The sequence below is a fragment of the Pollicipes pollicipes genome, unplaced genomic scaffold, assembly GCF_011947565.3.
Source record: "Pollicipes pollicipes isolate AB1234 unplaced genomic scaffold, Ppol_2.1 Scaffold_3087;HRSCAF=3621_pilon_pilon_pilon, whole genome shotgun sequence".
In the NCBI taxonomy this organism is placed as follows: Eukaryota; Metazoa; Arthropoda; class Thecostraca; order Pollicipedomorpha; family Pollicipedidae; genus Pollicipes; species Pollicipes pollicipes.
In genome coordinates, this window is record NW_023596225.1 from 32021247 (window position 1) to 32032813 (window position 11567).

Sequence of the window (11567 nt, forward strand, 5' to 3'; positions counted from 1 at the left end):
CACGCTCGGCGGCGCAGACGGGCCCGCGCGTGCCTGTCTGCGCCTCAGAGCGGCCGCGTCACCGCTCCCGGCGGTGAGTCAGGGCGGCCGGCGGCGGCGGCGGAGCCAGGCGCCCGCCGGAAGGCCGCGGCGCCACGCCGGCGCGCCGCCCGGCCCGCAGCACCGTCTGGAGCCCCGCTCACCGCCGCTGCATCCGCGTCTGGCCGACCCTCCGCGTGTGAACGGAGCCTTGCACTGCAGCACTCTCGGCACACACTGCCACACCGCGGCGGCCGTCCTCGCGTCGACAGGACAGGTCGCTGACACAGGACGCGAGACGCCGAGTCGCCCCGAGAGAGCACTCGGTGGCGCCAGCGCGGGGTCAGCGAGGCGCCGTCGCGGCCTCGGCGCCGGCCGAGTCGTGACCGGCGCACGCGAGCTGTCCAAACAGAGACCGGTCTCGGGCGCCGGCCGCCCGGCTCTCCGGCGCCGGCCGTCCCGAGGTCAACCGATCGCCCGGGGCGCGGCTCCGGTCGGCACGCGTCCTCCACCACCGCTGTCGAGGCTGCCTCACTCTACCGAGGGGCGCCGGCGAGGCGAGACGAGGCGGACGAGACACAGCGAAGCGGTCGGGCCGGTGTGGCGTACGCGATGCCAGCCGGCGCGAGCCCGTCAGGGCGGCGCGCCCTGCCGACGGCGCCCTGGCCCGGCAGGGCTGACTCACCGCGGACAACGCTGTCGGACGACTGAGAGCACTGGGCGGCTGAGCCCGGCGGGCCAGACGCCTCCCACCGCCGGCCGGCGAGCAGCCGCGCACCACAGCCGCGCAAACCACACACGAGGGTCGGCTGGCGTGCGGGCCGGCGCCGGCGCCGTGCGGGGGCGGCCGGCTGCGGCTCCTCCGAGCCCACTGACGCCGCACCGAGTAACCCCGTCACACCGGTACCGGCGGCACCGGCCGGCAGCGGCCTTGACTGAGGTGCCGGCCGGGCTGCACCGCACCGCGCCCGGACGCGGCACGACAAGCCGGCTCCCCCGCCGTCAGCACGCAAAACTCCACACGCTCTCCGACACGGAAACGTCTTTTTCTAGGCCGTACGGACGACAGCGCGGAAATTCAGCAAGTCGTGACACACCTGCTCCTGGCTGCAAGCCGACCACGCCAGCCGCACTGGCGGTGGCGAGAGAGGCGGGGGGGGGGGGGGGGGGGGGGGGACGGACATACCTCCGTGCGCCTCGTCCAGCGGCCGTGATGCTGGTGCTGCTGTTGACCCGCACTGAGGCCATGTGCGGCGGCTGGTAGCGCGAGCTGCGCCCGCTGCCCGTGTTGTGCGTCACATCCGGCGGCTCGCAGTCTGGCGGGGACGGGCGGCGCCGGCGGTCACACACAGCGGCGTGGGGCACGGCGCGCACAGCTGCGCCCGGCGCCGGCGGCGGCCAGCCACTCGACAGACGGCGTGTGGTCACTGACAGACGGCGTGTGGTCACTGACAAACATGTGGTCACTAACATACATGTGTTCACTGAAAGACAGCATGTGGTCACTGACAGACGCGTGTGGTCACTGACAGACAGCATGCGGTCACTGACAGTCGGCATGTGGTCACTGACAGACGGCGTGTAGTCACTGACAGACGTGTGGTCACTGACATGAGGTTGCTAACAGACGGCATGGAGTCACTGACAGACAATGTGTGGTTGCTGACAGACGTGCGGTTACACGTGCGATGTACCGCCATACGCAAGAAGTCAAGACTGATTTAAATAATATCGCCTCGCCCATACACAACATGCGGTATCTTATACGAAGCAGAATCATAATAGCAGATCAGGTCACTCCTGAACGACACACCACGTCACTCACAAACCATATGAGGTCATTCATAAATTACGCAAGGTGAGGCCATACCGAACGACCTACAACAAGTAATTAAAGATGGCCTCCGGCCAATCGGAAACGTCGCCAACAACACACTGTTGGTCTGGTGTTCAGCGGTCTGTCACCGGCACCAACCAGACCGCCACTCACGGGGACAGACAACAGGCCTCGGTGTTTGCAGCGCGGACACCAACACCCACATCCGCTCAGACGCCCCGCATACTCCGGTCTTCAAGGCATGACGGGCGTCCACAAACAGACCACAGCTGCCCGCCCGCATCCCGATTCGATTACACATCCCTCGAGCCGGCGCGCCGGTTCCGAGCGGCCCGCGCGCTAACGCCCGATCGATGGGCCGCTGGGCGGCGGGGTCCGGTTCCGCTCAGCGGCGGCCGACCGCCGACCCCGTCCGCGGCACCCGACGGGAACGGAACGCTGGACCGACGGCGGGACGGTGGAACGCTGGGCCGACGGGAGGTTCGTCGGCAGCCCTCGCCAGCCGGCGGCAGCCGCCGCCGTCACGGCCTGGGTGCGCTGACTCCACGCGGCTGTTTGCAAAATAAACAGGCGGCCGGGAGCGCGGGCGGACGGGCATGGGCACTCACAGGGCGCCAGGTTGTCCATGACCTCGGAGAGCTGGGTCATCTCGTCCCGCAGGCGGGCGCGCTGCCGCTCCTGGTTGGACGAATGCGAGCCGCCGCTCAGCCTGTCGGCGGCGCCGGCGCCGTTAGTGGCCGGGAGAGGCACGTGAGGCTCCCCAGCAGGTGCCGCCCGGGCACCGAAAATGGGCTCCGACGGGTGATGACGTGAGGGGGCGTGTCAGAAGAAGTGACGCTTGGACGAATGTAACATAATCCACGATGATGCTCTACACAAATGTCGATGAATTCGAAAACAGCCTACTTTAACAAAAATTAGCGAAGACACCGGCGCGTTTGAAGTCACCAATCAATTGAGACGCAATAACATTTCCGAGCACTTGACACATGCCATCATTGATGTCCGTAAAAACGACAGTTACGTGACTGGTTGAGGTAGATTGAACGAACCACATGATGCCATTGTCGCACAATTTCAGCGCTGTCATGACAGCTGTTCCGTTATCGGGCGCAAACACCATCGCGCACCGGTCGCCGCGCCTCCGCTGCACCTGCGGCCGGGCGGCCACAGCCCGTCCTCAGGCCGCAACCCTCTCCACACACTTCCCACACAGGGGTCGGCCTGCCGCGGACCAACGGCGTGACGTCCGCGTGGCTGACTGACGCAGCGCGACGCAAACAGCGTCTGGAAACACTGGAGCAGCAGCGACACCCCGGCACAAGCACGGCCAGCCCCGCCGGCTAATCAGCGATGACTCACTTCACGGTGAGGTCGGGGTCTGAGCGGGTCTGAGGGCAGGTGTTCTGAACGGAGCTCAGGGCGGGTTCTGACGGGTGGCTGTGTTTGAGCGGGGGCTGACGGCGGGTTCTGAGCGCACGTGAGGGCGGTTTCTGAGCAGGCTTGATGGCAGGTCTTCTGAGCGGGACTGAGCGCTGTTTCTAAGCGAGGGCTGACGGCGGGTTCTGAGCGCACGTGAGGGCGGTTTCTGAACAGGTTTGAGGGCGGGTCTTCTGAGCGGGACTGAGCGCTGTTTCTAAGCGAGGGCTGACGGCGGGTTCTGAGCGCGTGTGATGGCGGTTTCTGAGAAGGCTTGAGAGCGGGTCTTCTGAACGGGACTGAGCGCTGTTTCTAAGCGAGGGCTGACGGCGGGTTCTGAGCGCCTGTGAGGGCGGTTCCTGAGAAGGCTTGAGGGCGGGTCTTCTGAACGGGACTGAGAGTTGTTTCTAAGCGAGGGCTGACGGCGGGTTCTGAGCGCGTGTGATGGCGGTTTCTGAGAAGGCTTGAGGGCGGGTCTTCTGAACGGGACTGAGCGCTGTTTCTGAGCGAGGGCTGACGGCGGGTTCTGAGCTCCTGTAAGGGCGGTTCCTGAGCAGGCTTGAGGGCGGCTCTTCTGAGCGGGACTGACGTCCGTCTGTGAGCGGGCCAGACGGCACCTTGGGAGGCTCCCTCAGGGGGGCAGGCCTACAGGCCGGTGGCGTGAGCGGGTCCTGAGCAGCGGGCCCCGGTCAGCGTGGGCTGCCGGCGAGGTCGCCCGGCTGCGGTGCCGTCACCTCCCACCGGTCCAGGTGTGTGCGGGGCGGGGCGGCGCGGCTGTTGCGTGAGCCTGACAGCTTCGGCCACGCCCGCCGCCCGGCGCCGGCGTCGTCCAAACACGCAACGGCCGGCACCCGATATGAATCTTATATGTACAGGCTGTGGACGGGTGTAATGACACCTGTCAGAGCTCTGTGTCGTACAAATTACATCCAAAGCTTCGGCAAACAACTCTAGCGTGACAGCATGTTTTCGTCGAACAAGCCGACTTGTCCGCTGGCTAGGCTCCCACAGCGCAAAGTCTGTGGCGACCAGACCAGGACTAAAAATAATGATGCCTCACCGGGAGGATGTTTCGAAAGAGAAACTTCCCTGAATCGGGACATTTCTGCTGGCGTTTGACGCCTGAGGACGTGACCCGCACGGCCGACCCCGAATCGGAGCGGAGCGGAACCGGTTCCGGCGCGCCACCGACAATGCGCGGCGGATCTCCGGCAGATAAGACAGTGCGTCACCCGCCAGTGCGGCGTGGCTAGTCCGAACCACACCGTCTAGTTCATCGGAAACACGGCCTCCGGTCGGCGAGTTTCCGCGCCTTCCGTCCCGCACGCGCGCCGCGGCCTCCAGCGCCGGCCGGGCGGTATCTTCGCTGCGAATGCGAGGGCCCTTCTGAAGGCCAGGACGCATCATCACCGGCAGCAGTGAGGCAGGGCGCGAGCAGGCAGCATTCGACTGATCTCGCGAGATACAACGCATTATCCTTTGGGAGCAGCTGTGGCACTCGAGGCGTCTTCAGAAAGAGGTGTGCGATTTACCCGCATGGGAACTTTCACACTCGACAGGTCTTCCGCAAGAGGTATTGTTTACTCGCATGGGAGCTTTCGCGCTCGATTGGTCTTTAGACAAGTACTTTTTACCGGCATGGGAGCCTTTGCCCTCGATAAGCCTTCAAAAGGAGAGGTACTGTTTACCCGCATGGGAACTTTCGCACTCGACGGGCCTTCAGCAATAGGGGTACTCTTTAACCGCATGGGAGCCTTTGCCCTCAAAAAGTCTTCAAAAAGAGAGGCATTGTCTACCCACATGGGAACTTTCGCACTCGACAGGTCTTCAGCAAGAGAGGTACTGTTTACCTGTATGGGAGCTCGTTTACCCGCATGGAAACTTTCACACTCGACAGGTCTTGAGAACGAGATATACTGTTTACCCGCATGAGAGATCTTGCACAGAAGTCTCAAGACATCAATATACCGTTTATCCCTACCAGCGACAAAAACAGCTTCGCTTTAACGATCTCACGAGACCCAGTTTCACGCGAGACTTCGCCTCCATCACCGCCCAGAAACAATGCACTCCCGTGCACAGACAACCTAATTTCGGCCGCCGCACCGCCCTCCGGTTCGCTGGCGTCTCGTGCCGCCACTAACGGCCGCCAGGTGTGCTGCGGTCGGCGGCGGCCCGGGCAGCGCACCTGTTCTGGACGGGCGGCGGCAGGGGCGGTGGCGGCGGCTGCGGCTGCTGCGGCGGCGGCGGCTGGCCGGCAGCGGCCGGCGGCGGCGCGGCCGGCCGGGGCGCGGCCCTGCGGCGGCGTGTCGCGCGCCGAGCCCAGGCTGCTGGTGTCGGACGGCGGCGGGCCCTGGTGCCGCGTCGCCCGGTCCACCTCCGGCGTGGCCGGCTCGCCCGGCACCGAGCTGTCGTCCTCGTCCGAGCTCGAGTCTGCCGGCCCGGCGCGACCAGCTCAGACGCACCGATGCACACACACGCCGGCTGACACACGGGCCGACAAACACGCGGACCGACCCGCTGGACTAACGGCACACGAGCTGACCGACCGACAGCTTCACGCGTTGAAGATCAGCCGCCACAGGAGCCCGCGGGAGCCCACAGCCGGACACACGGGCCGACCGACAGCGGTCCCGTGCGGTCCAGCTGGTCCCACGCGCTCCCGAGAGCGGCGGGCCGACGGGACGGGCGGCCGCGGCGCCGGCCCAAACAGCCGAGCGGTGAGTCAGCGGTGGCCGGCGGCTGGCGGCGGGGGTGCCCGACCATCACTGGCGCCCGCGGCCGCGGCGGCCGCCGCCGGCACCGCTCGCACGGCCAATATGGCATACCGCATACACACAGACAGACAGACAGACAGACAGACAGACAGACAGACAGACAGACAGACAGACACAGGCAGAGGCTGACGCTGCTGTACAGGGAGGCGGCCGCCTTTGGTACGTCCGGCCCGGCGTTAACAATGGGTCACTTTACCATTTCATTTGCATGAGAAGTCAGCCCTCATTTTCCTAAGCTGGCCATTAAGGTAATCACTTCCCACATTTATCAATAACTACACGCAAAATGATTCGGACTGGGAGCAAAAACCCGCCAGCCCTGTTGAGCAAGGCACAGCTTGTGACCCGCCTCGGAACACATGACTGGTCCCCGGTGCTGAGCAAGGCACAGCTTGTGACCCACCTCGGAGCACATGACTGGTCCCCGGTGCTGAGCAAGGCACAGCTTGTGACCCGCCTCGGAACACATGACTGGTCCCCGGTGCTGAGCAAGGCACAGCTTGTGACCCGCCTCGGAGCACATGACTGGTCCCCGGTGTTGAGCAAGGCACAGCTTGTGACCCGCCCCGGAGCACATGACTGGTCCCCGGGCACAACTGCAAACCACCGACCAGCAATGCGAACCACCACCACCCGCCACACAGACACCGAAGCTTACCGACAGACGCACCCTCTGACTGGAAGCAGCAACGTGCATCACAGGGGATCAGCGAGTACGACCCTGAGTCGAGGGACCCGCGCACAGCAGCGCGCCGCCCGCGGGGAGCCGGCGCCGACGCTCGGCCCGGGCGGCCGCCACTCACCGTTGTCCGAGTCGCGGCGCCGGCGTCGCTCGGCCTCCGGACTGCGCGCCATCACCGACTGCCGCTTGGACGGCATGGGCAGCTGCTTGGGCCGGCTCTGCATGGCGGCGATGGCCTGCTGCACTGCCTCCTGCCGCACCTCTGCCGCGCCACACCGCACCGCCGTCAGTGCCGCGCCCGGCCTCAGTGTGTTATGGACGGCGGCGGCTCGTCTCATTGCATCATCCCGTCATCAGCGCTTCCATCGTATCAGCGCAATTACGCTGGCATATTATCACCCACGCCAGCACCAGCTCAGAAAAGATATCGTCATCATAGGCGCTGACAACGTGGCTGATAGAACAGTGAAGGCTGCTGTCAACCACAATGTCAATGTCAACAACACGAATGGTATCACCGTCAACACCGAAACAACAACATGCACCATCAACACCATCACGGGCAACAACACGGCTTCCTCCCTCTGCACGTGACCGGAACTATTTAGAATCACAAATCACCGCCGCCACCACGCGTCGAGCATCACCAATAGCGGCCTAGCACCAGCGCCGATCGGTGCGGGCGCCGGCAGCCAGCGTAGCCCGCTGTGACGCAGCGCGCCGCCGCTCCGGGCGTCTGCACCGGCCGCGGCGCCGACGGGGTCGCCCGACCGGGCCGGGCCGCGCCGGCGGCTGACGGAGCCCGGCCCGGGCGGCGGCGGCTGCCGGCGCGCCACCGCCCACCACCGGCGCGCGCCTCACCTGAGTGGTAGCGAGATTCATTCCTTGTGACGCGACGCTGCGCGCGCCGGCGGGCCCGGCTGCTGGGACTGGCGGCGCCCTCACCTGCGGCACGGGGCGGCGGTCAGCCGGGCGGCAGCGACGGCGGCGGCGGCGGCCCACTGCGGCCGCCCGCGCGCCGCCCTGCCGCCGGCAGCTGCGCCCTACCATGCAATGCGTGCAAAAGTCAATGTCACCGCATTCCGGGCGCAGCATGAGATCAGGCGCTGCCGTCAGCGGGCAGGGTTCAGGCGGGCGCCGGCGGCGGCGCGGCTACACATGTCACACCGGGTGGCGGGATTATTTATCGGCGCATGCGACTGTTTGGATTATTGGCGTCGTCGCGCCATGATGGAGTTCGGGCTCGACGGAGATTGCTGAGGACGGACTCACACCCGGATCTCGCACTACACGGACGCCCTTAAGCCATCACCCCTCAATCACTGACGCCCTGGCTTCACGTAACGTCGGACCACCGACTCCGCGGAGGTCGGCAAGGGAGGGGGCACGACCACACCACCCGTCACGAGACGCAGGCGAGTACGGACTGGCCGCCGGTCGGCCAGAGCAGCGGCCGGCACATCGGGAAAGCGGGACACTGGTGCCGGACAAAATCGGAGATGAGGCGCGCGACGACGACGTGGGGACGCGCCCGCGGCCGTCGGAAGCGAGCCGTGGGAGGCGCGCGCCAGCCGTGAGAGCGGCCGGTCGGAGCCGGCGCGGCGCCGACGGGCCCGCCGCACTGCGGCCGCCACGCAACCCGCTCCGAACCGAGGGCAAAAACATGCAGCGCACTGCAGCCGTGCAGAGCAGCTACGGCGCGGCGGCTCCCGACCCGCCGGCCAAAAACCGAACCACTAGCACGAACTGGCGACAAACGGCGCAACCAAACAACCGGCACAATGGCGAGCGCCACCGCAAACAAAACCAGACGACGCGCCGGCGGAACCGAAACAGAGGCGGCAGGCACAACAATGGGGCCCGGGCGCCGCCGGCGGCACTGCGAGCGCGTGCGGCGGCCGCGTTACCACCGGCGGCGCCCGCTGGCGCCGTGACGATGACGCCGAGCGAGCGGTGAAAGCCGCGCCGGTGACACAGCCGTGCATCAGCAGGAGGCACCGGCGGCCAGCGGGCCGGGCGTGCGGGGCGGGCGGGCGGCGGGCGGCGGGCAGGCGGGCGGGCGAGCGGGCGACAGGCTGCAGCCCCAGCTGCGCCGCGCCGAGCCGACACGGACACACGGACGACAGACACAGGCACACGCCGCCGCCCACCTGATGACGACTTGTGCTGGCGGCTCTGGCGCGGCAGCGGCACCGGCGGACTCTCTGTCGGGAGGCGCCACACGGCTCGGTTAGGCGGCGCCGGCCGCAGCCGACGGGGCCAGCAGTCACAGTGCGCGGCACACCCTGACCCTCCCCTCCCCGCCGCCGACCGCAACAGGCTGGGTTGCCAGCCCACCAGCGGACGAGCGCGAGTCGTCGACCGGCGACGCCGTGCTCACATACGGGCCCGCTCACCTTCACAGCGCGGGGCGTCGACCGACAGCACCGTGCTCACTCACGGGTCCGCTCCACTTCACACGAACTCGCGTCACCGCCGCTAACCACGCGCGGCCATTGCCGCCACGAATAACAACAATCGTTAAGAATACAAAACAATCAAAACAAGCACCATCATAATGACAATAAGTTACGTTTTTCCGCCGCATATAGCTGCCTTTGTCACAGCACTGCAAACTCCCACGCCGGTCGCTGCGAAACCGCTCAGTTAAATTTTGGCAAAAGGCGAGACTCAAATCGCTCAGGTCTAATGACCAAAATTTCAATGAAGCGGCGACCCCGCCACTGCGCCCTCTGCAAGTCTGGTGTCCAGCGACGGAACGGGTGACTGGTGCGAGTCGCGAGCAACACCACCAGCAAGCTGTTCGGCCGGCGACGCAGCCGCTGTTATCGGTGCGCGAGCGCCGCCGCCGCCCGCGGCCGCCGCTGACCTGCGGCCGCTGGGCCCAGCCCGGGGCGGCGGGCGGCGGCGGGCGGCGGCGGCCGGGGACGTGGGAGTGTCCGTCGGGGCCGAGGTCGAGCCGGTGTCGACACGACGGCCGACGGCCGCCGGCCGCGCCGAGTGGCGACGGCCCGGCCGCCGCCGCACCCGCGCTCGCAGCGCGGCCCGCCGGTTAACGAACGCAGGCCAGAGACTGGCACCCGGACGAGGTGGAGTTCCGTTGATCCCGGCACGTGACAATGGCCCTGCCCTGACGGCGCGTGCCGTGGGCGTGAGCGCGCGGGCGCCGCTGCCAGTGCGTGCGGCGGTGCGTGAGTGACGTCACGTGCGCGCTCGCGTCGCCCATTTGTCCGGACGCGCACCACGCTTCAGGTACGATGTCATTCACACAATGATAACGTGGGAGTATTACCAGGGTCAACGCACAACGTGAGCGGCTGGCCGCAGACAGATACGGCCTTCTGTTCGGTGAACGATCCATCAAAGAGGACTCGGGGGACAGCTCACGGTCATATTCGACGGAGCACGATCAGCGGAGTAACCGTCAGCCAGCTCCAGTGCGCACTGCACATCCTCGCTCAGCGCTAGAGCGCTTGATTCGCAATCGCGAGGGTGTGTGTTCGAATCCGACTACCGCCGCGTTTCTGTGCCATCCGCGACGATCCGCATGAGATCTTACGCCTCCGGTGGCCTAGGCGACCGAATGCCGCGTCAAATAAACATCACCAAGGCCCAACACACCGAACGTGGTCACACCAGCATTCCTGTTAACTCTCGTTCAGCAAGGTCCGGCGCTTAGTCAGGCAGCTCGCTCAGCGTCCGCCAATCGCAGCCGGCGGGGTCACGGGTCAATGCCATTTGCAGCGCGCCGTTCATACGCTGCAGCCCAACTCTGATTGCCGACAGCGAAGCGTCGAACCATTTCGCTGTGATAGCTCGGAACTAATGCGTGATTGACTTCAATCGGTACCGTGATTGATGAAAATCTGATTTGCGACTGATAGCAGACCGCCGTTTGCGTGATAACTCCGTCACGCGGCATCGCCCGTCAAATGCGGCCAAAATTGATCGCGTTCAGTCCCGGGGTGGCCCGTCTGCCGCCGCCGCGGCCCGCACGGACCGCGCGTCTCCATCATCTGCAGCGCGAGGATCTCCCGCCGCCGGCGCCCGCCACATGAGGGGGGCCAGCCCGGCGGGCGGACGGAAGCCGGCAGGCGCGACCGCGGCGTCAGCGGCGCTGCTGACGTCACATGACGTCACGGCGCGGCCGTTCAACCCGCCGCGCCGCCGCCGCGCTGAGCGCCTTTGTTTACGCGGCGCGCACATCGCACCCGTGATCGGGGGGGGGGGGGAAGAGGGGAGGGAGGGGGAGGGGGGGGGGGCACAGCGGGACGGCGACGGTCCACTCCCGAGGACGGTCACTGGGCCAGGGGGAGCGTGGGAGGGAGGAGAGGGGCCGGCTCCACCGTCGCCTGCGTGACAGCGCCCCAAACCCGATTTGTCGCGCGCGCGGGGTGCAGGAAAAATGATGGGAGCTGCTTTGCACCACCTACTGCTGCGATCCTCCCGGCGGTTGCAGAAAAGCTTGCCGGCGGAGGTGGAACTGGCTTAGCCGGGCGTCGCCTCCCCGCCCGATTGCGCCGGCTCAACAACACCACCTATCACCAGGGCCATCCATCAGACCGCGCCGGTCCGTGTGCCCCTGGAGCCGGCGTCGCGAACAGACCGGCGACGCGCACGCGGCGCGCCGCCAACGCCGACAAGAAACGGGCGCGTCAATCATCCGCGCGTCGCGCGCTGCAGACCCGGCGCTAGGGACACTGGCCACACGCGCGCGCCGACTCACGACACAGAGCGGCGGGGCGGCGGCCGCGGTACGCGCCACACACGCCGCCGGGCGGGTGTCCCGCGCAGCGCGCGGCGAGCAGGGGCGTGGTCTGGGCCCCGCTGAAAC

The 11567-nt window shown here is 66.7% G+C and overlaps 1 protein-coding gene and 1 long non-coding RNA gene across 2 annotated transcripts in view; both read right to left on the reverse strand.

Moving 5' to 3' along the window:
* The window catches only part of LOC119090043 (disco-interacting protein 2 homolog B), a gene marked incomplete at its 3' end in the record, with an annotated part of 13933 nt that extends 13740 nt beyond the window's left edge, over nucleotides 1–193 (reverse strand). Inside the window, exon 1 of the mRNA XM_037212838.1 lies at nucleotides 183–193. Coding sequence (XP_037068733.1) covers nucleotides 183–193 — 11 coding nt within the window. The remainder of the gene's footprint in view (nucleotides 1–182) is intronic.
* Nucleotides 194–1210: 1017 nt separating this feature from the next.
* Nucleotides 1211–5522, reverse strand: LOC119089577 (uncharacterized). Its single transcript, XR_005093166.1, has 3 exons — nucleotides 5463–5522; nucleotides 2464–2564; nucleotides 1211–1334 (listed from the first exon to the last, which is right to left on the reverse strand). It is a non-coding gene; the product is annotated as an uncharacterized LOC119089577 (long non-coding RNA).
* Nucleotides 5523–11567: the final 6045 nt, after the last annotated feature.